Below are 25,603 nucleotides of genomic sequence, written 5' to 3'. Positions count from 1 at the left end.
GGTTTCAAGTCCTGTGTCTGCCACATACTAACCAATGGTGTGACCTTCAGTGTTCTTATCTGTAAAAAGGGGAGTTACAGGGCTATTTTGAGATGCAAATGAGATACATGCCAAGTCCTGAGCTGGGTTCTAGGGTCCCTGGGTAATTGCATCAGCATGGTGCTGCCCAGTCCAGGCTCTCATCAAGGGAGGAGGTGCTGTGATGTTTCTTTATCCAACCGGTGAGTTGGTAAGGTAGGGCCAAGGGCAGGTGGTCGCTGTGCCCAGCACCCTGCAGGTTCTGAGGCAGCTCCCAAGGTGAGGGCAGGGGCGGTGGCTTTACCAACATGCTCTCCATGTTTTTCAGCAAGAGGACCTCTTTCAGAGTCAAAACGCTGTCACACGGACCCACGCAAAACCATGTCGAGGTTACTTTGGGAGGTGAAATGGGAGGGTCAGTGGGGAAATTTTCCTTCTTACTACGGACATTTAAAATCTTTATGGTTTTCACTTCCTTCTTTGTCCTTTCCTATTCTTTTTCTTTTTATAGCTCAAATGTTTTATTCAAGTACAACATACATCTTTAAAAATGAATGTTTGCTGCTTGATGAATTTTCCCAAACGGATTACCCAGATCAAGAAACAAAACAAAAACCCACCACCAGCTCCCCACTGGCCTTCTCCCACTCACTCCCCCACCCCCCAAGGCAGGTCACGCCCCTGAATTCTAACAGCAAAGAGTAGTTTTGATTTTATATAAATGGAATCAGCCAGTATGCACTCTGCTGTGTGGTCTCTTCTCAACATTGTGTTTATGCGATTCATCCAAATTGCTGCCTCACTATATTTTGAAATTATCTTACAACTTTGAAAACAAAATGTTCCTTGATCCCCACATGGTAACAGCTTTACTTTAATACCACTATAACTCAGCCTCCAGGAGCTCTTCAGAGGTTCCACCGGCCGCTGCTTAGGGAACCAAGCCTTGGCCTCCCTTCTCTCCGCCCACCGCGGAGCCTCGGTCTGCGGCTGCGCACAGCGCTGTCAGCCCGCGGAAGCGAGGTCACGTGACTGTTGCTGGCGCGCCAAGATGGCTGTCTCCTGCGTGTCCTTCCTGGCGCTGTCCCTGTCCCTGCCGCTGCTGCTGCTGGTGGCGTGGAAGCGCTGGCGGTGGGGGCGCGCGGCCCGGCACGTGATTGTCGTGGTGTTGGGCGACGTGGGCCGCAGCCCCCGCATGCAGTACCACGCGCTGTCGTTGGCCAAGTGTGGCTTCTCCGTGACCATCCTGGGGTTCAGCAGTGAGTGCCGGGGGAGCCTGGGAGGGAGACTCTTCTCTCAGTCTTTGACCCTCGGCTTTGACCACCCAACAGGGGCCGAGGTGGGGGCGCCGTTTTTCTCTCTCCTCCCGCCGCCAGCTCTCTGAAATTGAGCAAACTGGGTACTGGCCTGGACAGCTGTTGTCAGATTTCTGCCCAGCCTCTGCTGGGTAGGTTTCTAGGAACAGCCAGCGTTAATCGAGCGCCTGCCATATGCCAGGACTGTGCTAAGCTAAATGAACTCAGTGCATAGTCTTACTCCTCCTAGTAAGTGGAAAGATGGACTGGAACCCAGGTGCATGTGACTCCCGGGCCAGTGCTGGCAACCACATCTCTAAGGCTACTCTTGTCAGGCTGTGTCTGAGCCGACAGGCAACTTGTCTCCTCTCCATTCCTCACCCTCTGCAGGCAGAAGATGTTTCATTTTTTAGCATGTCCAGCTTTTTCCCTTAGTGTGAGGGGCAGGGGTGTCTGCTTCTCCATCCTCCTCCACTCTGACATCTTTCTCGAGAGTAGCTCAACCCTGTGTCACAGAAAAGCAGGAATGAATAGCAGTGATTGCCTCTGTTCCTTGTTTAGAGTCTGCATCCCAGGGTGAGGGGGTGGGGTGGGACTCCCTAGGGGTCTCTGTGGTGGGATAATTCTATCACCCAGGGAATCTAGATCAGCTGAGTGCCTATTATGTGCCAGCCATTGTAAAAGTGGATAAAGTTCTGGCCCTCTTTCTGTGGGTGGTCAAGTGGAATCTGGGAAAGAACTGGCCTCATTCTCTTTTCTGGCTACTGAGGAACAGAGAGAGCTTTGGGAAGGTCTTACTTCCCAAGACCCTCTCCCCTATTCAGCCTAGGGGCCGGGGAACATCTGACTTTAAATTAGACCATCTTGTCCAGCATATTGAAGGGGACATTTTTTTTTTCAGACTCCAAACCCCGCGATGAACTCTTGCAAAGTGACAGAATTCGGATTGTGAGTTTGACAGAAATTCGGAGATTTGCAGGTAGGAAGCAGTCACCCTCAGATTCCTCTGAATCTCTGAGTGTGTGGTGGGGAGGAATCTACAGACTGCCAAGAACTCCTATACTAGTAATAGCCGTTTTCTGATTTGCAGTTGGGCCCCACATTCTCCAGTATGGAATCAAGGTTGTTTTTCAGGCAGTGCACTTGCTGTGGAAGTTGCTGTGCAGGGAGCCAGCAGCCTACATCTTTCTCCAGGTACATGTCAGCTCCGCCTCTCACTGTGAGAACCACTGTTAACAGTTTTCTTTACTTTCCAGTCTTTTAAAAAGTGTACAAATTGGTAAATAAATTGCATATTCATGAGTGTATGTATAAACTTTAAAAAACATGAGTTTATGGTATGTGTCCATTCTATTTATAGTACCCATCCCTTCTGTTTTTTAATGTCGTTACAGATAGTCTTACATTGTACTTATTATATATGTTTTATATGTGTTATCTCATTTAATGTTTCACAGCAATCTGAGGAAGTAGGTTCATGTATTACCTACATTTAGAGATCAGGAAACCTAGACCCAGAGAGGTTCTGTAATTGGCCTGTTTTCATACAGCTTGGAAGTGATGGAGTCAGGATTTGAACCAGGGTGTCACTCTGGTTCTGGAATTATGCTCTTAACCTCTTACCTTCACTGCTTTTTAACATAGAGAAGCTTTCTTTTAATTGGCTGTATTGTATCCCAATATGTGATGTACCCTAAGTATATATTTAGTCTCATCTTAATGAACACTCAGATTCTTCCTGATTTTTTTACTTTTACGAATAATGTGGCAAAGAGCATCGGTGAACATGTGTCTTTTGCATGGGTCCAGTTTCTTGGGATACATTCTTAGGTGTGGGAGTGCTTGGTCAGAGCACTTTTTAAATGTTGTGATGTGTTACTGGATAGTCCTAGAGTAAGGCTGGGTCAGTTTATCCCCAACCCAGTGGGGAGGCCTCTTCCGCCATGTTCTCCCCACCACCAGCTGTTGCTAGGTGTTTTAGGGCTTCTGTTATGACAGATGAAAAATGGCACCTCCTCATTCCATTTTTTGTCTCCTTGGGTATCAATGATCTTGGACTTTTTGGGTTGGTCAGTTTTATTTCTTTCATGACTTTTTATACCTTTTGGTAAGGAAGAGGGTCTTTCTTTTGCTTATTAAGAGCGCTGTAAAGATAACTGACTCTTTGCCATGTACATTGCAACTGTTTTCCCTTGTTTTATTCTCGACCATGGTCTGCTTTCCTCCTCTTCATTCAAGTCTCTCTCTCCCAGAACCCTCCGGGCCTGCCTGCCATTGCCGTCTGCTGGTTTGCAGGCTGCCTCTGTGGGAGCAAGCTCGTCATCGACTGGCACAACTATGGCTACTCCATTATGGGTCTGGTGCATGGCCCCAGCCACCCCATCGTTCTGCTGGCCAAGTGGTGAGGGTCTGGGAGGAGGGTGCAGACACGGTCCCCAAACCATGGCGGGAAGAAGGGCTAGTGTGGAGACCTGGTGAGGCTGGTTCTCTGTTTGCTCTGACAGGGTGAGGGCAAGGCTGGGAGTTGGGCTGAGGCCAGTTACAAGTGATAGAAACAGGCCTGAACAGAGGGCATTTGTTGGCCCATGAAACTGAAAAGTCGGAGAAATGGCTGACTTTGAGCCCAAAAAGGGTGTCATCAGGACCTCTTTCATCTCCCTCCACACCTGCTCCCAGAGGTGTTTCTCAGGCGCTGGGAGCTCCCCTGGCTCTCACCCCATCAGGCCCAGTGGAGAGAGCGAGCCTCTGATTAGCTCCTGCTCACCTGGTGTCCCCTGACCTTCCACTGAGCCCAGGGGGCTGCAGTACCCCGTCGTCTCAGGCTGGGGACAAGAGCTCCACTGGAGAGCTGGGGTCCCAGGTGCACCCAGACCAGATCTCCAAATGAAGACTGGGGGCTGCTGCTGGCAGGTAGGGGCATGGGCCACAGTCTGCTGAAGCTAATGAGACAGGGAAAGGGAAGAAGGGCCTTGGGAGCAGGTTGGACTTGGAGGAGGAAGCAGCATTGTGTTCTGAGCCTGAGTTATACCATCTGCTTCGGTGTGGACTTGCAGCCTCAAGCCGTTGGCCGGCTGTGGACTTTCCCCTCATGGGTCATTCATGGATGGTGGTAGTAGCAGCAGCCACAGCAGCAATCAGTGAGCGCTTGCTGCATACCAGGCCTCAGATGAAGCCTTTTATCCCATTCAGTCTTCACTGCCCCCCAGTGAGGGTGTTCTGTGATCACTTTCCTTTTTCAAACCAGTAAACTGAGGATGAGGGCCATTGGGTCGACACACAGCTAATGAGTGTGAGCTCCAAAATTCAGTCTTGGGCAGCCCACTTGGGAGCTTTCTCTGCATCCTGAGTGAGAAACAGGCCATGACTTCCAGTTCTCATTTCTGCCCTGTCATCAGGGCTCAAATCTTCGGAGCCAATCTGTCATTAACACCTTTCTAACATTTGTGAAACTCCCTTTGTAACACACTGGGAGTGCACGTCAGCCCCACAGCCCTTGCGGGGAGTAGCGCAGTGTGGCTGAGATTTAATAAGGAGGCCTTTATTATATTTCTTCTTTTTATGGCAAGAGACTGGACTTTCCCTTCTGTAGTGATGTACGGTTTCCCTTGAAAGTAATTGTATTTAAGCTGAAAAGCAATACAATTTAAAGAAAGATTTGAAAGAAATAACGGTACAGTTAGAACTGAGCGCAGACACTGGGAAGGTGCCTTGCCAGCCACCCGATTTGGGAGACCCCAGCTCTATAGCGTCTTCAGTATCAGAAGGTGTCGAGTCCATGGCTTTGGTGGGGGTGGTGCCCCACCCAGGGCTCTTGGCTGATCACTGATAATGTCTCTTCAGGTACGAGAAGCTGTTTGGACGCCTCTCCCACCTGAACCTGTGTGTGACCAACGCGATGCGGGAAGACCTGGTGGAAAACTGGGGCATCAAGTAGGGTCCTTGGGAGACGAGGGGTCCCTCCCAGCACTGTTGGCTCCCAGCTGCTGTGTCACGTGGGCGAGGCATCGGAAGACCCCAGGGGCCCGGGAGGTGGTTCCTGGTTGGGAGAAGCTGAGGGAGTAGGAGGCTGGAGTTTTCTTCCCCAGCCAGCCAGCTGGTCCAGGCAGTTCTCTCTGTGCTTCTCCACGTAATTCTAAAGCTTATTGTTGTCATCTGAGACTCTGGATCTTCAAGCACCCTTCTTGTGGATCCTTCTGGGTCTTATATTCCTTAGGCCTGTCTTCGGCCCTCCCTGGAGCCCCTCAACAATCTCATTGCAGTCTCATTGCAGAGCCATGACCGTCTACGACAAGCCAGCATCTTTCTTTAAAGAGACGCCCTTGAACCTGCAACACCAGCTCTTTATGAAGCTGAGCCGCACCTACTCGGCATTCAGGGCCCGGTAAGTCAGCTGTCTTCAGCTTTCAGCCGCCCTCCTTTATGCTCAGTGCTGACCTGACCTCTTCCCTGTCTTCTTGCTGCAGATCTGGGGATCCACTAATCCAGGGCTTGGCAAACTTGGCTGCAGGGCTGCTGCCGGTCTTTGTAAATAAGTTGTGTTGGAACTCAGCACGTTGTTTGTTTATGTATTATCCGTGGCTGGTTCCGTATTACAAGAGCCAGACTGAGCCTTACAACAGAGACCGCATGGCTCTCAAAGCCTCCAGGGTCTACTCTTGGCCCTTTAAGGAAGCGTTTGCCCTGCCTTAGGCTGTGGGTGTCCTTACTCTCCTGCCCACAGTTCCTGACCCCGTGGCATGGTCTGTGCACCTGTGTGTTCTCTGGACATTTCCTGGTGGTAAGGGGAGCCCCTCTGAGCAGCTCTCCACACACCTGATCTTTGCTCCTCTCAGTAACCTGGGAGCAGTTGGAGGGGTCACGGCATTCTCTTCTTAAGTCAAGGGGCTGATAAGAACAGTAAACCTCGTGAAGACAGGGGCCGAGTTGGTCTTATCTGCTTGTGGCCTCAGCGCCTAGCAACACAAACATGCTGATAAAGAGAGAAAGCAAGGTGCAGGTCTGTGCCCAGGCCTCAGGTGGTAGGGCCACCTGGTGGCTCTGAGATGGCCACACCCCAACTTTTGGGGGCCCGCGGGCCTCACTCTGGTGGGAGACAGCCATCCTGAGCCCCAAGGGTCTGCTCTGTGGCAGCTCATGGGCTCTTTCTGCTCCTTCAGCTCAGAACCCTCGGACCTGGTCATGGAGAGGTCGGCCTTCACAGAGCGGGATTCCCAGAGCGGAATGGTGACTCACCTTTGCAGGCGGCCGGCCCTGTTGGTCAGCAGCACGAGCTGGACAGGTCTCAGGACCCTCTTGGGCACTTGGGGCTCATATGAGCACCTGGCTGAGCCTGTGTTCTCCTCACCCCTACCAGGCCTGTGCCTCACATGTATTTGGGGACATGGGTCCCCCGAGAAGTGGGAACACATTGAGCTGGGTGGGGAGGCTTCTAGAAACCAGCCCATGACCCTTGGTTCTCTTTTTTCGTAGAGGATGAAGACTTCTCCATCTTGCTGGAAGCATTAGAAAGTAGGTGTGTGGCTGTGGTCAGGAGCTGGGCTTGTCAGGGGCTGTTGAGCTGCGAGATACTCTTCTGGCCTTGCGTGGTGTCCTCTGCAGGGTGTTCCTGACCCCAGGGTCACTGGCCAGCCTGAGTACACAGGGTGGAGGTGGGGGGCCTGAGTCCCCATTTGAGTCGTTGAGTGACCAGCCTAGCTCTGAAGTGTCACCTCCAGGAGAGGGAGCTTGTGGTTGAGAGCAGTTCCCCTCCCCCCTTCCCCCCACTCCCTCCCCCCTCAACCACTCCCATCAGCCCCTCACTCACCTGACTACATGATCTTAGTTACCATGTATTTATTTTCTTAAACTTAGAGTTTGAACAGCTGATTGTGGATGGAGAAAGCCTCCCTTCTCTGGTCTGTGCCATAACAGGTACCCACCTGGGACCATCCCTGTTCCCATATTAAACGGGGGCAGTGGAGGGGACGGAAGACATGCAGCCTTTGTAGTATGCCTTCCCCATGTCAGGCATGTGGTGTTTGTTGTCTTGTTAATCCTCACCCCAACTCTGATGTGTGGTTTTGTACATCAGCTTGACACAGCGGGAAGCTGAGGCTCAGCAGGCTTCATGGCAAGGCAGGGAGTCTGGATTTGAATGTGAGATAGCACAACCCCAGAGACACTGAGCTTTCTACTTCACAGTGGTTTCCAAGCATCTTCGTTTTTTTTTTTAATCAAAAGTCCACTGTCCTATGTAAAACTATTTCCATATAGTCCAGTGAAGAGAGAGAGAAGCAGAAGAGGTTTGGTTGGAGGAGGAGGGTCCTGAGCAGCTGCCCCACCTTGGGCATTCCCCTTTTCCTGGCCCCTGGACCCCCGAGGTGGCAGGATCCCACCTGGGGGGCCAGGCGGGGCACAGGGACAATCCGTTTGAGAAGCTGTATCGGTGGGCACTCTGGTGCCTGGCCAGAGTTTATCCTGGCTGAGTTCCCAGCCTGAGGCCTGCTGGGCACAGGTTGCTGCGGAGATGGGCCATGGCCTCAGTGGTCAGGCCCTGGGGGTCATTTCTGGAAGGGGCTTGGATGGGGGCCTGATCAGAGCTGCCAAGTGTGGGCCTTCTATTCACTCCTCCTCCCCCACCCCCTCAGGGGCTTCTCAGGCCTGGAGCTGTGGGACTGGGCCAGATGTGGGCCCGGTGCCTTGACTCTGGTTTTCTCTGTAAGGCAAGGGGCCTCTAAAGGAGTATTACAGCCGCCTCATCTGCCAGAAGCACTTCCAGCACATCCAGGTCTGTACCCCATGGCTGGAGGCCGAGGACTACCCCTTGCTTCTAGGTAAGAGTCTGGCAGGAGGGGAGAGGGCTGAGGCTTGAAAGGAAATACCTGAGGGCAGGGGACAGTTTTTCTGAAAAGGGCCAGATAGTAACTATTTTACTGACCTCTTTTGCATATTCTTTGTTTTTATAACCCTTTAAAGATTTAAGATCATACTCTGCTCAAAGGCCCTACACATGCAGGCCTCAGGCTGGGTTGGGCCCTGGCTGGACTCCTGGAGACAAGGCTGTTTCCTGGTGTGCTAGCTCCTCCCTGCCTGGTGGGCCCCGGAACTGTTTGCGTAACTCAGGTTACTTCTCAGTGCTCTTGGCCTCCACAACCTCCACTCAGTCCTGCTCTTCTCTTGGGCAGAAGGGCTGGGCTGGGCTTGGGTTGGGGCCACTGTCTCCATGTCTGGGAGGTGCAGAGACCACGCATTAAACAATGTGGACTCTTCCAGGGAGAAGCCCCGTTTCTCTGTCTCCTTCTGCCTTGATCACTGGGGAGGGCATGTTGGCTTGGTGCTGATTAAGTCTCTAAGGCCAGTGAGCCATCGGGGGCACAGCCTTTGTAGGCAGGAGCTCCCAGCCCACACTGAGCGACACGAAGTGGCTTATTTGCCATAACTTATCTTCACAGTGACAGCTGGTTTTCTTTTGCATCTGCTTTGGCTTCTTTTCCTAATTATTGTGATGAAATATACATAACAAAATGTGCCATTTAAATCATTTTTACATTTTTAAGCATATGCAGTTCAGTGGCATTAATTACATTCTCAGCGTTGTGCAGTCATCACTACGGTCCCTTTCCAAAACATCATCACTCCAAGTAGAAACTCTGAACCAATTAAACAATAATTGCTACGGCTTCTTTTAAAATAAATCGTGGTTGAGGAGAAAAAGGGGGTCAGTTTAGATAAAAATATTGGTGATGGGCAGGTAGTTGGCAGAAAGGGCCGAGTGACCAGGGGCAGCAGGTGGGAAGTACATGTGACCCAGGCCTGGCTGCTCAGCCAACTCCAGGCAGCTGTACAAGGGTTGGGGGCATTACTACCCTTTTTCCACTCCTCACTGCAGGCCTTGGTCCACTGTCCTGTCACTGGGCGCACAGCCTGCAGTAACGGCCCCCTCACCCTCGCCCTGCAGGGTCCGCGGACCTGGGCGTCTGCCTGCACCGGTCCTCCAGCGGCCTGGACCTGCCCATGAAGGTGGTGGATATGTTCGGGTGCTGCCTGCCCGTGTGCGCCGTGAACTTCCAGTGGTAGGAGCAGAAACTGAATCTTTCCGGAGTTAGGTTCTCAAGTCAGCAGCTGGTGGGGGGCCAGGGCAGTCAGAATTGCCCCAGAAACCTCCCTGGAGGGTGCCGCCTCTGATCTGTGTAGCTCCGCCATCAGAGGAAGCATGAGCCCTTGTGGTTCCTGGGGGGTGGGCTGTGCCCCCAACAAATAGGTGGCTTCCCCTTAGAGCTCATGTGGAGTAAAAACTAGGAGTCTTAATACTTGACTTGGGGGCTTGTGCTCATGGGATATAGTGGTGCAATTGCTCGCACAACTTACATGGGCTTATTTCTCTGTCCCTCTTGTTTGAGCTCATAGAGTTGGATTTGAATCAGTTAAGTGAGTGTAATTCTGTCTCCGCTCTTCCTGGCAAAGATGGATGTGAGAGGGCAGAGGTTCTAGAAATGGTGGCTCCCCCATGGACTGAGGAGCCAGCCTCAGGAGGAAATCCAGGATGTTGACCCCGGGTTCAGACCATGCTGGGCTCTACCCCTTGATCACTCCCGAGCCTGCCTTCAGAGGGATTGCCTTTTACCCGGTTCCTCTGCTGTGGAATTAAGAAAAACAAACAAAACATAGAACTTACTGAATATGTTCTCTGAAAAGAGTATGTAGCACAGAAAGTCCAAATGCCCATTTACTTCTTCCCCAAATCCATTTGGATTTTTAATGTGTATCCTTCTAGGTCTCTTTTCTATGCAGATGCCAAATCCAAGAACAGGCTCACTGAACCAGACTGTGACTGTTCCTCACCCCTGGCTAGGCCTGCAGGTGGGGTGGGGGTCCAGGTGGGCACCGTGGGTTCTGTTTCTCCTCTGGGGTAGCTCTCAGACCTCCCGCCACCCTCTCTGCAGTTTACACGAGCTTGTGAAGCACGAGGAAAATGGCCTGGTGTTTGAGGACTCGGAGGAACTGGCTGCTCAGCTGCAGGTGGGTCTGCCCCGACTCCAGGGCTTGCAGGGTGTTGGAGTTTTCCTGCAGCTGGACAGGCCTGAGCTGGGTCTGGGTAAAAGGCTGGGGAAGGGAGCAGCAGTCTGGCCCCAGTGGCCCCCTGGGGAATCAGGGCTCACCCCACCTGCCGTCTGCGTTTACAGAGCTCAGGCCACACAGGTGATGCTGCGAGCCAGGTGGACCGTGTGTGCCATTTAGGGAGCAGTGGCACCTGAGAACGGAGAGGAGTGAAGGGAGCTTCCTGGACCAGCCTTAGGAGATGGGTGGGTGTCTTTGAAGCATATTTATTTCTTATTACAAATTACAGAAAGTAATGCCATCATTCTTGACAATTGAGATGAAGGACAGCCAATTTTCTGAAAAAGCCCAGATAGAAAATATTTTAGACTTTGCCATAGTTTCTGTCGGAACCACTCTCGTAATGTGAAGGCAACCACAATCTGCAAACAAAGGGGTGTAGCTGCTCCAATAAAACTTTATTTACAGAGATGGGTGGAGGGCTGCATGTAGCCCACAGGCTGTAGTCTGCAGACACCTGACTTAGTTTAGCAAAGCTGGAAAGGACACAGACACTGCCTAGTTCTCAGCACTTGGTGGGACAGGGCTGGGCAGAGACAGATGGGTGGGTGCTCCTGGTGGATGAAACTGCGCTGCAGAGGTTGGGGTGTGAATGGTGTGGATGGTGAACACTAGTTTGGCCGTTCTGTCAAGTTGGAGCAGAGTAGGAGATGGAGCAGGGCTGGGGCGTGAGTGCTCCTCTGTGCCCAGTGAGAGAGGGGGCTTGCTGGGTCAGAGCTGTGTTGAGAAGGGTTAGTTAGCGAGACCTGGTGTGGAAACTGGGCCAGAAGGGGAGGCCTGCTGGAGGCTCCAGGACACCAGCAACAGAGGAAGGGTTTTAGCAAAATCCCTGGCCTGGCAGCTGGTGTTTGGGGTACGGCAGGAGCCCAGACTGCTGGGAGAAGGGGGGGGGCAGCCTGGGATAGGGGCAGGAAATGGCGATAAGGTAAGTTCTGGTCTTTATCTTCCTTCTAGATGCTTTTCTCAAAGTTTCCCGATCCTACTGGCAAACTGAACCAGTTCCGGAAGAACCTCCAGGAGTCAGAGCAGCTTCGCTGGGATGAGAGTTGGAAGCAGACTGTGTTCCCTTTGATTATGGACACATGACCCTCTCGGGCCAATGACTGAAATCCCTGAGGTGTCCTGTTCTGGACATGGCTGAGAGAGATCCTCACGCTGATGCCCACCCCTCCCTCTTCTTCCCCAGAAGCTGGCCAACTCCCCTCCTTGAAGCTTCCTTCAGCTGCTGGCCAGTCCCTGGGCAAACCCTGTGGAGCAGCGCCTCCTAGTGGACAGCAGCTGTAAGGATGGCATCAGGTGCTGCCCGCGGAAGGAAGTTAATAACCAGTTTATGGCCTAGGAAACTGTCTCAGCCTGGTTTTTTTTGGATGCTCTGAATCACTTCTCTCTTTTCTTCTCCTGTCTTATGAGTCTTCCCGCACCCCCACCCCAAGATTATTACTTTTCTGTTACTTGCTTCTGGCATCTTTGACATCTTAATCCCTGTTTTATATCCTGGTGCCTGCCTTTCCCAGCATCCGCCTGGTTGCGTCCGTAATATTTTTATTTCCTGCCTTGGCATCGCAGCCCAGCGCACTGCAAGGGCAGCAGACGCATGCTGTACAGCAGGCTTGGCCCCGTGAGGCATGTGTGTCCAGATTGGGGGAAAACAGACTTGGTGTATGTTTTCATTTGCCCAAATGAAATGCTTATCTCTGAGCCAAATAGTTCATTTCTGATTTATGGTGATTTGCTTAAGAACTAAGACGACTGGCGGAAAGGGGCACCTACACATTTGGAACAGTTTATATTTTATTATAAAAGTTTGTGGTTCCTGATTCAGAATTTAACATTCTTTAAACATTCAAGTCCAGTGAAAGCTTTAGCTTTCCCACATAAACATTCTCTCCAGGATAGTGATTTAATTTTCATGTTACTCTTCAGAACCGTTTGTAAACCTACAGCGTTAGTTTCAGAATTGCCATCTCCGAGTGCTCTTCGTAGGGAAACAGTTTCTGGTCGTGACGAGGTAGTTCTTCCCACAGGATCCCAGCCCGGCCTGGAAACAGAGCACACACATCTCAGGATGGCAGGCTCTGGGGAGGGGACACCACCCTATCAGTGCAGGGCTTTGGGACTGGCCTGGGTTGAGGGCAGGGAGGAGTGTACAGACCACAGATTTCCAGGCCCTATCCAGACAACAGGGGTGGGACAGGAATCCAGTTTGTAGGCAGCTCACAGCAGCCAGGTTTGCTCCATCTGCCCACTGGGCCAGGTGCATCCCTGGCAGATCAGGGCCCATCGGGTTCCCTGCACCTGTCCTCCACCCTGTCACTGGGCACAGCTTGAGAGGAGCTGAAGTTTGAACCCATGGCTGCCTGACCGCTCAGCCTGGTGCCTTCAGAGGCTAGACATGCGTCAGGAGGGGCTCACATCCTCTTTGTGAGCACAGATGTCTGATGAGCCCTTGGTAAGGATCGTTTTGTCATAGCAGTTTTTTATGAATGGAAAAGTTACTATGTATAAAAATAAAATAGTAGACATACAGTGTGTACAAGTGTCATGATCTTGCTGTCCAAGTATAACATGTTAATAATGTTCATTGGTGTATATTGAGTTTCCCCATATGTGTATTAACATGATTTTTTTTTAAAAATAAAAATATATACTGTATGTGCTGTTTAGCACTTGGCTTCACTTAAAATACAGCCTGAGTGTTTTTTCATGTAAGCATCTGGAAGACTTAATTTTTCAAGGCTGCACAGCTCTCTGTCTGTGGGACAGGGTGTGCGGGGGTGGATGCTGGTCCTCTCTCTCTGTTGACTGAGGCAGCGTGGGAGGGCTTTGCTTGTAGGGGCTGGGGCAAGCGCAGGGCTCTGCACTACTGCCACGTTGCACATGGGAAGCCCTGGTCAGGACTGCCAGTGGTGGGGGTCGCAGGGCGGGGGTGGGGGGCGGAGAGTGGAAGCCAGATGTCTGGCTCTAGTCCATGGGTGCCTGGGTGGTCACTTAGCCACCCTACACTGCCGTGTTTTCGAGGGTGAGATGGAGAATGACAACACTGCACCTCTCCATTTTACAGACAAGGAAACTGAGGTCCAAAGGCTCTCAAAACCTGCCCTAAAAACATGTAAACTGCCTCCTTCCTCCCCAGAGCACCCCTCCCCAGCCTTGGCTCCTCTGCTGACCTCCTGGGTCGGGAACTGCTGGCCCAGCACATTGTGGTCTGGGGCTCCCTAATTTGTCTCCAGGGCCCCACTCCTTTACTTTCCTGATTTCTGTCTGTCTGCAGACCTGTGTAGCGTTAGCACAGTGGCCCTGCAGGCCTGGGCTGGCCTCTCAGAGACAGCAGCCCATCCTGAGGCCTGGGGCTCACCCAGTTCTGTGGTGAACAGCTGGCACGTCTCTGGGTTGCGGATGGTGAAGGCAACGTAGGCGTCAGGAGCCTGCTGGTCCTTCTGGCAGGCAGAGAGCTTCTGCAGGACCCCAACCAGGGAGAGGATAGTTTCTGGGCAATACAGCACGTCTGTGATGAAAACCCCAGGTTACTGAAAGGGGCTCCTCCAGGACCCAGGACCCAGGACCCAGGACCCCAGGATGGAGGCTTCTGGGTTGTGCCGACATTGGCAGCAGGGTGAGGGCCTGGAAAGCAGCAGTTCTATTAGGTTTGTGCTGTTGGACGGTAAGAAAATTACACGAGTAAGAAAGGAAAACCCTTAGGAGAGGAAAGAAAAAAAGCTGCTGAAAGATACTGCAACACATGAAAAATATCCAGGACTCACTGGTGTTCCTTTAAAAGAAAAAATCAATTATTTGCCTATGGCCTATTTAGAAGATGCTTAATGAAGCAAACCCTGACTCTGCCTCAGGCTTCTTGTTTCTTTCATGTTGGGGACAAGCTCCCTCCCGACTACCAGCTGGGCCCCCAAGAGCAAGTGGCTAAACCTCTGTGCTCCGGCCGCCCTGGACCTGGGTGTCAGGGCTGTGGCCAAGCCAGAGCACAGCACTGTCAGCCAGACAGGGGCCAGATGAGCCTGGTGGAGGACTGTGGGCCTGTTGGTGGCCGTGCCCCTTTCTTCAAGGCCCGCCCCCCTGTGGGTGGTCCCTCCTTGTGGGGCTCATTTTGTGGACCCAGGACAGAGACATACAGGCAGAGCCCTCAGCCTCAGGGACATATGGTGACAACACGGACATGCACAAAGATTTTGGAAGCAAGAGCTGACAGAGGTGGGGGCAATCAGGGCTCCTTCCCTGACTTGGACACCACTGCGGTCTGACCCTTGGCCTGGCCCAGGGCACACAGAGGAATCAGGATCTTGTGGCCCTCTCTGTGGCTCTGAAAGGACAAGGTTACTGTGGCCACTTCTACCCACGTCTGAAGATAAGGGGCTGGAGGCAGGGTTGAGGCTGCTTTGGCCATTTCATTTCGATTCTGGACGGCATCCAAGAGGCCTCCCTAGGCTGCTGGAGAGGGACATGAAGTCTGCCCACTGCACTGTGGCCTGGCTAAGATGGGTCACACTGGTCTGGCACCCTGGGGCCTGCTCTGTTTATCCCAGGCCTTGCTGGGACGAGCTGCTTCCTTCAGAGGATGGAACCATGACAGTGGGAGTACGCATGGCCACTTCTCACAGGAGAGCACCCAAGAGGCATGCCCTGTGCTCTGATGTCACCCTGGAGGTCCACACGACCTTCCAGAAGTCCCATCATTCCTCCGGCTAGGCAGCAGCCACTGTCCCCTTCCCTGAGCTGAGAGCTGGGTGGAATTGCAGGGAGGCTGTGTTCCAGTGGCCTGGGCGGTACCTGCTGCGATGACAATGTCTGGCCAGAAGGCAGCAAGCTGAGGGGCCGTCACGACGTCCCAGTCCAGCCGGGCCACCATCACCCTGGGATTCTCTGTGTCAGGGGTCTTGAATGCTGGGTGCTGGGCGGGGGCGGTGACACTTGGCTCCAATGAGAGGCCATTGAGAAGGACATTCCCTTGGAGCTGCTCGAGGACCCGGCTGTGACAGTCACTGAAGATGTATGCTCTGGGACGGCACGTCTTGCAAATGGCCAGGCCCGTGAGGCCAGCTCCACTGCCGAGCTCTAAGACGGTCCTGGGTGGGAGAAGGGGGCCATTTCTGTAACCGTGCCTGGGCAGACCCGCCCAGGGGGGGCCCAGCCCTGCACCCCCAGGTCACCTGTGAGTGAAGGCCGCTGGGTTCTCTAGGGCCCATTCCGCAAGGTACAGAGCAGCGTTCCACGTGACCAGGCCCGTGGTGCCGTGGGAAACGATGGCTGTGCTCTCAGAGAGCGTGACCGAGTCTCCGGAAGGCTGGGCCGAAACAGGGAGACAGAATTAATCCAGCGACCAGGGCAGGCGTGGAGGGCCTCATGGGTCACGTAAGGAATTAGGACTTGAGTCTAAATGTGATGGGAAGCCACTGGCAGGTTCCGAGCAGGGGAGTGACACGACCCTTGTGAGCTGGAAAGGCAGGGGTCCACCTAGGAGGGAACTTGACTGCTCTAGTAGTAGGGGTGTGAGGGCCCCGGGGCGAGGCCTAAACAGCCATTAGAAACACTCAGAAATGTGGGACAATTAACAGAAAACATTATTCCAGAAATAAAGATTACTGGAAGGAACATGAGAATAAAAACAAAACAAAACATAAAAACAGATAAAACCCTTAAGAGACACAAGAGGTGAAAAGGAGTGAAATTTCAAAATCAAAAATCAATTAAGAAAGATTGTCACGGGTCCAATTGTTTCCTTCCCAAATTCATATGCTGAAGTCCTCACTCCCGGCACCTGAGAATATGACCTGATTTGGAAATGGTGTCTTTACAGAGGGAATCATGTTAAAATGAGGGTACAGGGGGGCCCTAATCCAATCTGACTGCACCCTTATAAGAAGAGGACGTTGGGACATGGATACACATGGAGGGATGATCATGTGAAGAGACAGGCAGGAGACGGCTGTCTGCAGGCTGAGGACAGAGGCCTGGAACACACCCTTCCCTTGCAACCCTCAAAAGGAACCAGCCCTGCTGACACCTTGGTTTTGGATTTATAGCTTCCAGAACTGTGTGATGTTAAATTTCTGTTGTGTATGTCACCCATTTTTAGGTAATTTCAGTGGAAATGGAAAGCAAAGAACAAATACTAAAAATGATAATTCAAGAAAGAATTCCTTCCAAAACAAGATTTGAAATGAATACTGAAGGAGTACACTCTGCACCTGGGGGTCACTGACCCAGGAATGATCACAACCTTGAGACGTTGTCTAACAGAATTACTGGACTTTAAAGGAAAATAAAAATGCTTTGGCCATCTAAGAGAAAAGGGCATGTAATATAAAAAGGAAAAAAATTAAATTATCATCAGCCTTTTCCACAATAATGCTTTGACAAAGAAGATGGAGAAATATATTTGAGAGAGTCAGAGAGAGAAGATGTGAGTCAGGATTCAAGTATAAATGACTCCAACTGTTATCAACAAGCAAGAACTCCAGGAAAGTCTACCCCACGAGCCCTCCTTAAAGAACCGCCTAGAAAACAAACTTGAGACACCAAAATGGCTAGAGAGACATCAACACACAGACCGAGAGAGACTGAGAAGGAAGACGCTGTGTTATGTGCATGGGTCCATATGCTTCCGCTGGAATCCCTGGGACCTGGGACTGTGTTACGCTATTTGGCAAAGGGATTCTGAAGATGCATTTAAGGGTACGGAACTTGATATGTGGAAATAATCCTGGATTATCTGGGTGGGCCCGATTGAATCATCAGGGCTGACATCTGGGAGATGCAGAAGAAGAGGCAGGAGGGATCTGAAGTGGTCACTGGCTTTGGAATGAAGGCACCACGAGTCACGGGCCAGGGTGGTCCCTAGAAGCTGAGAACAACATCCGTCCAAGCGCCAGCAAGGAGATGAAACCCCAGTCCTGCAGCCGTAGGAAATGCAACTGTGCCAACGACCTGAGCCTCCTGGAACGGTCTCTCCCCCGGGGCCTAGTCCTGCAGACACCTTGACTCTAGCTCTGTGATGCTCAAAGAAGAGAAAGCAGCTGACCCAGCAGACTTCTGACCTACAGAGCTGGAGCTGCTCTGAACTGCCGAGTCGGGGCTTTATGACAACCATGCAGGGAGAATGAGGATGGCACATATAAAAATTTACACTGCTTTCAGTAAGTGCAGTTGGTGGGAGGAATTAGCACTGTTGTTCTGCGACAGCTGCATGAGTAGTATGGGATAAAGCCCACAGGCAGCTGGGGGATATCCTAACATCATCCCCTGTGCTCCTGAGAACCAGAATTTCCAGTGTAGAAGGAAGGAGACAGCAGAAGAGGTTGAGTAAAAACCCTGCCATTCTGATTTTGAATTAAAAACATCAATATGGACTTCGAAGTATTTTCTCTTAAAGAGAATGGACACATATCACCACTCATATCCTAGCTCTGTCCATGGAAAGGCCTAGACAGTAGCAATGATCATACCTAATGCCCAGACAGTGGTCTCTAAATATCATTTCCCACTGAAAGAAACTAGGGCTGCTTCTTTTTTTTTAAATTTTAAAAATTTGGTTGATTTATAATGTGTTAATTTCTGGTATACAGCATAATGATTCAGTTATATATATATTATATATATACACTTTTTAATATTATTATAGGTTATTATACAATATTAAATATAGTTCCCTGTGCTAATACAGTAGGACCTTGTTGTTTATCTATTCTGTACACAATAGTTTGTATCAGCCAATCCCAAACTCCTAATTTATCCCTCTGACCCCCTGACACTAGCGCTTCTTGAAGACATGGCTGATGCCTGGTCTGGGCAGGAAACATATGAGTTTGGAAAAGCTTGACATAAAGTAAAGCAAGAAAACTATTAGGTGATACAAAAGGGCTCAGAAGCATATTTGAAGTGGCTGAAAATAGCACATTTTGAGCTTCAATAATGACACAATTTGCTATGGATTGAAGCTCTACTGGGAATGATAGGAAACCCATTCACTATCTTGAAAAGGAAAGAATCCTGCCTTTCCTCTATGAGCTGTATGAGTAGGTAAACAAATATGGATGAAAGGAGGCATCTCCTTATAAAATTTCTCCAGCTTATGAATGAAAACAAAACTACAGAATCAGAAAATCACCTTTTTAGCTGGACAGCCGCATGTAAATCAATGAAGTTAGAACACTCCCTCACACCATACACAAAAATAAACTCAAAATGACTTAAACATAATATAGCACACCATAAATCTCCAAGAAGACAACACAGGCAGAAGATTCTTTGACATAAATCATAGCAGTGTTTTCCTAGGTCAGTCTCCCAAGGCAATAAAAATAAAAGCAAAAATAAACAAATGGGATCTAATCAAACATTTAAGCTTTTGCACAGCAGAGGAAACTATAAACAAGATGAAAAGATAACCTATGGATTGGGAGAAAATATTTGCAAATGATGAGATGGATAAGGGCTTAATTTCCAGAATATGCAACAGCTCATACGAGTTAATAACAAAAAAACAGACAACTCAATCCAAAAATGGGCAGAAGATCTAAACAGACATTTCTCCAACGAAGACATACAGATGGCCAACAGGCACATGAAAAGATGTTCAATATTGCTACTTATCAGAGAAATGCAAGTCAAAACTACAGTGAGGTATCACCTCACACCGGTCAGAATGGCCATCATTAAAAAGTCCATAAACAATAAGTGCTGAAGAGGGTGTGGAGAAGAGGGAACCCTCCTACACTGCTGGTGGGAATGTAATTTGGCGCAGCCACTATGGAAAACAGTAAGGAGATTCCTTAAGGAACTAAAAATAGAGTTTCTATATGATCCAGCAATCCCACTCCTGGGCATATATCCAGAGGAAACTCTAATTCTAAGACACATGCACCCCAAGGTTCATAGCAGCACTACATACAATAGCCAAGACATGAAAGTAACCTAAAGGTTCATTGACAGATGACTGGATAAAGAAGCTGTGGTGTGTGAGTGTAAGTGTGAGAGTGTGTGTGTGTGTGTGTGTGTGTGTGTGTGTGTATGAAAATGGAATACTACTCAGCAATAAAAAGAATGAATGCCATTTGCCTTGGATGGACATAGAGATTATCACACTTCGTGAAGTAAGTCAGACAGAGAAAGACAAATATATGATATCACTTATATATGGAATCTAAAAAAAATGACACAAATGAACTTATTTACAAAACAGGGAGAGACAGACATAGAAAACAAATTTACAGTTACCAAAGGGGAAAGGAGGGGGGAGGGATAAATTAGGTGTTTGGGATTAGCAGATACAAACTACTCTGAACAGAATAGATAAACAACAAGGTCCTTCTATATAGCACAGGAAACTATATTTAACATCTTATAATAACCTATAATGAAGAAGAACATGAAAAAGAATATACATATGTATAATTCAATCACTATGCTGTACACCAGGAACTAACACAACATTGTAAATCAACTATACTTTAATTAAAAGAAAGAAAGAAAATCACCCCTTTGCATCCTCCAATGAACTAATGAGTATAAGCTCTGAGCATCCACAACTGCTACCATGAAGGGAACAAAAACAGATGATATGCCTTCTAGAACCCTACACTGTGTTCTTGCCAAAGGGATCAGACAGACATGAGTCTAGAGGGCCTCTTATTCCAGCCCCCAATTTGCAGGAAACAGAGGATGGTGGAATAAGCTGAACAGCACCATGTGTGTGCAACCAAAAGCCTGCCCTGCGGAAAGTGGTCCAGGCCAAACTGCCAGGGCTGTTCAGTAGAGGAACTGCTACGAGGAGAAAGAGCTGGTGGGAACTACGGGTGAAGGGATGTCCTAAGCCCGACCTAGTTAATGGGCAAATCCAATTGCAGGTGTCCAGAGGTACATGTGGCAGTGATAAGACCTCAGAGTGATTACTCTGAAAGGGAATTGGTGGTTACTTTTACAGGGAGGGACGGCTGGGATGGAGATGGGTCAGACGGGGCCCTTGTGGGCAGGCTGCTGAAGTCCTTGACTAGGCTGGCATGGTTACCATGGTGGCCGCCTTGCAACAATTCAGTAATCTATCTAATTCTTTTGTGTCGTTTTCTGTATCTATGTTTTATTTTATAATAAAAGGTTAAAGAATAAACAAAACAAAAAGTGTTGTGTGCAGAATGGATTTTTGTGGGGCAAGGAGCCAGAAGACCAGTCAGAAGGCCATGGGATTTGTCAGGCTGCTGAGGATGGTGGCAGTGGACAGTGGGAAGAGACTGCCATCAAGTAATATCCATCCATCAAGTACTTATTGAGGTCTGAGCACCAGATCCCTGCTGTGCAATTTACATGCATTACCTGATTTAACCCCAGCCACCTCATAAGACAAGTATTATTTGTTGAAATGCTTAGTTTACAGATGAGGAAACTGAGGCTCAGGAAGGTTAACTGATCTCATCTAAGACTACAGAGCTGATGAGACAGGATTTGAACCCACATGTGGCTGACTGGAGCCTGCATGAACTCTGTGTGGGGAGGAGGGCGCATATCTCCTACCAGTAGATAGCTCCGGTGGCACTGGGTGGGCTCCTCGGCTGTCAGGACCTCCGCCAGTGCTTCGTACAGCTCGTCCAAAGGTTCTGTGTGAACAGCCTCATGCTGGGGGCGGGCAAGGAGAGAGCTTCAGCAAGAGGATTAAGTTACTGGTGGAACCCAGCTGGGAGCAGCTGCCCAGGGAGCCCACTGCAATATGGGGTCTGCAGAGCAGGCAAAGGGCACTGAGCAGGCAAAGCCCACTTCTGGAGAGCCAGCCAAGTCCCAGACGCTGCCTGACTACCGGACGGACAGTGCCCATCACTAACCTTTCTGATGAGCTCTGAGAGAAAGCCCCGGGCATATTTCACTGATGGTGGATGCTTCACGCACAGAGGATGCTTCACGGTCTGTGACAAGGAACAGTGTGTATTGGTGGAAAGACTTCTCCTTAAGTCTCCTGTGAGCTTTAAGTGAATATAGGGCAAGCCCCAGTTACCCGATCCCTGGAATTCTAGCCTTAGGTGACCCTCACACATCTGAGAGTAAGTCTTAAGATATAAGCCCTTTCATAAAAAAATTTTCTCTACCACAGTGTCACAGACTGTGGCAGTGTTTCTAATGCCCTTTCTGGGCAGGAATGTGGGGCATATGGACTCAAGCTAACACCCTGCTATAGACTGAATATTTGTGTACACCCCAAATTCACATGTTGAATCTAACACCCAATATGATGATATCAGGAGGTGAGGGCCTTTGGGGTATGATTAGGTCATCAGGGTAAAGCCCCCACAAATGGGATTAGTGCCCTTATAAAAGAGGCCCAGATTGCTCCCTCACCCCTTCTGCTACGAAAGGACACAGCAAGAAGATGGCCGTCTATGACCCAGGAAGTGGGCCTTCATCAGACACTGAATCTGCTGGCACCTTGATCTTGGATTTCCCAGCCTCCAGAACTGTAAGAAATAAATTCCTCTTGTTTATAAGCCACCCGGTCAATGGTATTCTGTTAGAGCAGGACTAAGATATACTTTCCCAGGGCAGCCAACAGGAACTAGAGTTTGTAGGTGAGGACAAATGTGAGATTGCCTGGCTCTCTGGAAGAGGTGAGAACCCAACTGGTGCAGACAAGGCAGATTCCGCACTGGCCCTCCTGGTGCTCACATCCCCAGCTGGACAGAGGAAGGTGGGCTCTGCCTGGGATGTGGTGGAGGGGGATGCGGGCTCTCAGGGAAACATTTCCGCTAAAGCCTAGAGAAGCAGAGAGCAGCGGGAGCGAGTTCCAGGCAGGGGGGTAGCTTGTGCAGGCTCTGAGGCAGCCCCAGACTGGTATTTTGGAAGGAGGAGGCAGGGGACAGGAGCAGTGAGAGTAGGGGCCGGGTCACATGGGGCCTGTTGGCTGGAAGGACACGATTTTACTCAAGAGCAACAAAATGCCCAGGCAACTCTTCAGGGGCTTTCTAGTTGGCCACTGTTAGGTTTTATCCTCAGGGTGAAAATCAGGGTAGGCTGCAAGACAATGGCCTCAGAGATGTCGAAGCTCACAGTCCTGGATGGCTGGACTGCCCTGGGAGTCTTCCTTGGCTGCGGCCAGGTCTTCTCTACTCAGTGGTCGGACGGATACTCTTGGTTCACCCTCCACACAGGAATTCTAACCTGGGCTCCCTGGACAGGATTGGTGGTTGCAGGGGTGTGTGTAACTCCCATGCATTTTTCTCTTAGGGGGAGAGACCGTAATTCTGGATTTTCAGAAGGATTCAGGACCCTTAAGACAGTAGAGAGCTGGGATGCAGTGTGATCCTTACCTGATGCACATGGCCAGGGACAGGGTGGGACAGGCCAGGCAGAGTGATGGTCCTGCCTCTACCCAGCACCCACATGTGCCTTGGAGTCTAAACCCCACTTGCAAAAGGCAGGGGCCCATCCATGTCTAGAAAAGACACAGGGGTGGGTAAGACTTGCCTCCTTATTTTCCCCTTAAATATAAAGAAAAAAGTCTCTGAGCAGCTAACGAATTCTAGATGTTCCTACAGCTGTCATCTCCATTTTCTCTGTGGACAGTTAAAAAAAAAAATCCCCCAGATTCCCTCTTCTCATGCAGATTACGTATATTCTGATGTCTTCATCTAAGAAAACAAAAGAGCTGGAGCTGTCTCAGGTGCTGACACCCAGATGCAGTGTCTCTCTTTTTAAAGGATACATGTGCACCCACCACTTGCGTTATGTCTTCATGGGCAAATCAGGTCAGTGATGTGTTCCAGCGATTCTGTGATTCTTACCTTCTGCAAAATATTCAGCAGCAGCTCAGAACCTGATGAGTCCCTTAATTTCTCTTCTAGGCTCTATTCAAAGAGAGAGGGGCAGAGAGAAATCTCAAGGGCATAATCACAGGAACATTAAACATGCAATAGGACATGCTAGCAAAAGTGCTAAGTGATCTCTCCCCAGGGACCTGGGGCCAAATGAAGTGGAAGCCACAGGCAGCTGAAAGCCTGACCTTGAGAAGTTCCAGGTTACACCTGGATGAGTCAGAGAAAGAACGTCAGAAGACAGACTCCTGGTTTGCATTAGCTCTGGCAGCTTAACCTCTCCTGGGTCACAGACCAGCTCTGTGGCTGAACTCGTCAGCCAAGACATTAACAACTGATGGGCTTGCTCTGGACTTGACACCTGAATTAAAATGGACATATAGAACGTGTAGCTGCCAGGCCCATTATGCTGTCCTCTTTCTCAGGGAACTCCAGCCCAACAGTGAGCTCAGGCTCCAGAATCAGGCAGCCTGGCCTGGCTGATGTGACACCAGGCAATTCATATCATTTCTCCTGAGCCCCTTGACATGCCCTGATAGGCTTCCAAGACCTGGCCAGGCCTCTCTCTCTCTGACTTCAACTGCCACCACCCGTCCTATCCCTGCTCCCTCCACTCCAGCCACACTGGCCTCCTTGCAGCAGCTCATTCTTTGTACTCCCTGCTCCCCGAAGTGCTCCTGCAACAGGCCGACTGCTTCACTGTTCAGATCCCAGCTCCTATGTCACCTCCTTGGGATGCCTTCCTGACTCCCCTACTTTGATACATTTCCCTGTTGTATTGACTTTACAGCCATTGTCTGCTCCCTGTGTTTTCTTGTTTATTCATTTGTTTGTTTATTCTCTGGCTCTCCCATCAGAGCAGGGCCTTGTCTGTTCGCTGCTGATCTTGGTGCCTGACTTGTGGAAGGCATTCAGTAAACATTTGGTGACAGAATAAAAATACTAGCTAACACATATTCACATTATCCTGAAATAGCCCCTTGTTTTACTAATAAGAAAATGAAGGCACAGAGAGATGAAGTCACTTGCCCCAGGTCACACAGCTTGTGTAGGGTGGGGCCAGGGTTCAAAGCAAGCAGTCTCCTGGGTCTGAGCTTTCCAATGCTGCTCTCAACTTTCCTAGTCAAACCAATGATGAGAAGAGCCCCCACCACATGGGTGCTGTGGGTGAGCCTACGCAAGCACTTAGCATGGGCCTGGTTCACAGTAAGCACCCATTTCATGTGAACATTAATAGTCAGTACTTAATTGGGACCCATGGATGCTGTTATGAGGTTTAAATTTGGGGTTAAAAAATGTACATACTCCTTTCTGATGGGAAATGATCTCCCAAAATGCAAAATGGTTTATATATGTCAATGAAAGAACACAAATGACTAACCACTACTTTTAAGAGGGGGCAGACCTAGGGAGGAATATGTGTCCAAACTGAGTCATCCCAGTGAGCTCACTGCAGGTGAATTATAAATTATAAAGGAGGTAGTGTCATTGGAGCCTTTGCCTTGGCAGAAGGAAGCTGCTGCCTCGGCCAGGTGCCTGTGTGGGAACGGCAGGTCCCCCGACCAGGGAGGTGCGCTATTTCCTCTCTTTTCTGGCCTGTTTTGTACCTCCCTCTCTTCCATCAGCTGCTTCTGGGAGGATTTTGTCCAATGCTGCTGATACATAAGAGAACAGCGAGGCCCGAGGGTGTCTGTGATCTGGTCACTGCACTCGACGGAGCGTGGTCACCCGCTCTCCTGGGGATGTTGACTATTTAAGTGAGCAGCAACAGCTGTTACCCAGTGGCCAGGATGGTAACTGGCTCAAAAAAAAGTCATGAACTGTCATGATCCTAAAACTTGGGAGCTGGGAAGAAACCCCTCATTCCTTCAATTCGTGAGATACAGTCTGAAAAAGCAGGGGAGAGACAGAAGGGCCCAGGAAGGGGGAAGCTGAGGGCTGAGCATAGCGTGGGCCCAAGGGCGCGCAGGTGGACCTCTGGCTCCCCGCCGCCAGGCTGCGCGGGCCCAGGCGATGCCCCGGGGGCCGGATGTGCAGCCCCGACCCACGAGGGAGCAGAGGCCGTCACGTGGCGAGGAGGGCGGGGGGTCTGTGTGCGCACAAGCCCCTTCCCTACCCCGAACCCCCAGTGCCCCCTATCCGCTTTCCGCGCTCCCCGCCGCCCACCTGCCAGGGGAAGGAGCGCAGTGCGCGCGCAGCCAAGAAGCGGCGCTCGAAACTCCGCAGCAAGCGTGCGGCCTCACCGTTCTCCTCCGGCGCCATGGTGGGGCGGGGCCGCGGCGTTGCCCAGGAGATGGGGCGGGAGCCGGGCTGCGCCTGGAGGCGGTCCGAGGCCTTGGGCGGGGACAGGCGGGTCTTGGGAGTGTCGAGCCTGGCGCCAAGCTCAGGAGG

The 25,603-nt window shown here is 50.5% G+C and overlaps 2 protein-coding genes across 6 annotated transcripts; one reads left to right on the top strand and one right to left on the bottom strand.

Moving 5' to 3' along the window:
- The first annotated feature begins 1,041 nt into the window (after positions 1–1,041).
- Positions 1,042–13,092, top strand: ALG1 (ALG1 chitobiosyldiphosphodolichol beta-mannosyltransferase). Of its 2 annotated transcripts, XM_031433188.2 has the most exons (14): positions 1,042–1,277; positions 2,215–2,292; positions 2,404–2,507; positions 3,566–3,714; positions 5,154–5,243; positions 5,584–5,694; positions 6,470–6,591; positions 6,783–6,821; positions 7,164–7,223; positions 8,015–8,125; positions 9,250–9,364; positions 10,235–10,310; positions 10,475–10,594; positions 11,364–11,498. In XM_031433188.2, the coding sequence occupies exons 1-13, from the start codon at positions 1,070–1,072 to the stop codon at positions 10,544–10,546; spliced, it is 1,335 nt and encodes a 444-aa protein (XP_031289048.2). In that variant the 5' UTR covers positions 1,042–1,069; the 3' UTR covers positions 10,547–10,594; positions 11,364–11,498. The 2 variants fall into 2 exon arrangements, with proteins under 2 accessions (XP_031289048.2, XP_031289047.2); XM_031433187.2 differs by lacking the exon at positions 10,475–10,594 and having other exon boundaries at positions 11,364–13,092.
- EEF2KMT (eukaryotic elongation factor 2 lysine methyltransferase) lies at positions 12,183–25,486 on the bottom strand. 4 transcript variants are annotated; one of them, XM_031433190.2, is made up of 8 exons: positions 25,379–25,486; positions 23,183–23,245; positions 21,233–21,313; positions 20,928–21,029; positions 15,572–15,705; positions 15,192–15,487; positions 13,765–13,914; positions 12,183–12,447 (listed from the first exon to the last, which is right to left on the bottom strand). In XM_031433190.2, exons 1-8 carry the CDS (start codon positions 25,472–25,474, stop codon positions 12,347–12,349), a joined length of 1,023 nt encoding a protein of 340 aa, XP_031289050.1. In that variant the 5' UTR covers positions 25,475–25,486; the 3' UTR covers positions 12,183–12,346. The 4 variants fall into 4 exon arrangements, with proteins under 4 accessions (XP_031289050.1, XP_031289052.1, XP_064334288.1 ...); XM_031433192.2 differs by lacking the exon at positions 25,379–25,486 and adding an exon at positions 22,709–22,833; XM_064478218.1 differs by lacking the exon at positions 21,233–21,313 and having other exon boundaries at positions 25,379–25,480.
- Between the last annotated feature and the right edge of the window lie 117 nt (positions 25,487–25,603).

This window comes from Camelus dromedarius, chromosome 24 (genome assembly GCF_036321535.1).
Source record: "Camelus dromedarius isolate mCamDro1 chromosome 24, mCamDro1.pat, whole genome shotgun sequence".
Taxonomy (NCBI): domain Eukaryota; kingdom Metazoa; phylum Chordata; class Mammalia; order Artiodactyla; family Camelidae; genus Camelus; species Camelus dromedarius.
This window is presented reverse-complemented; position numbering and strand designations above follow the sequence as displayed.

Coding starts and splice junctions, on each gene's coding strand:
- EEF2KMT (XM_031433190.2), bottom strand. CDS start 25,474: ATGGCGCCGGAGGAGAACGGTGAGGCCGCACGCTTGCTGCGGAGTTTC. Junction 21,314..23,182: donor TGCTGAATATTTTGCAGAAG/GTAAGAATCACA, acceptor TCCTTGTCACAG/ACCGTGAAGCATCCTCTGTG. Junction 15,706..20,927: donor GCCACCGGAGCTATCTACTG/GTAGGAGATATG, acceptor GTTTCGGCCCAG/CCTTCCGGAGACTCGGTCAC.
- ALG1 (XM_031433187.2), top strand. CDS start 1,070: ATGGCTGTCTCCTGCGTGTCCTTCCTGGCGCTGTCCCTGTCCCTGCCG. Junction 2,293..2,403: donor AGAAATTCGGAGATTTGCAG/GTAGGAAGCAGT, acceptor TCTGATTTGCAG/TTGGGCCCCACATTCTCCAG. Junction 3,715..5,153: donor ATCGTTCTGCTGGCCAAGTG/GTGAGGGTCTGG, acceptor ATGTCTCTTCAG/GTACGAGAAGCTGTTTGGAC.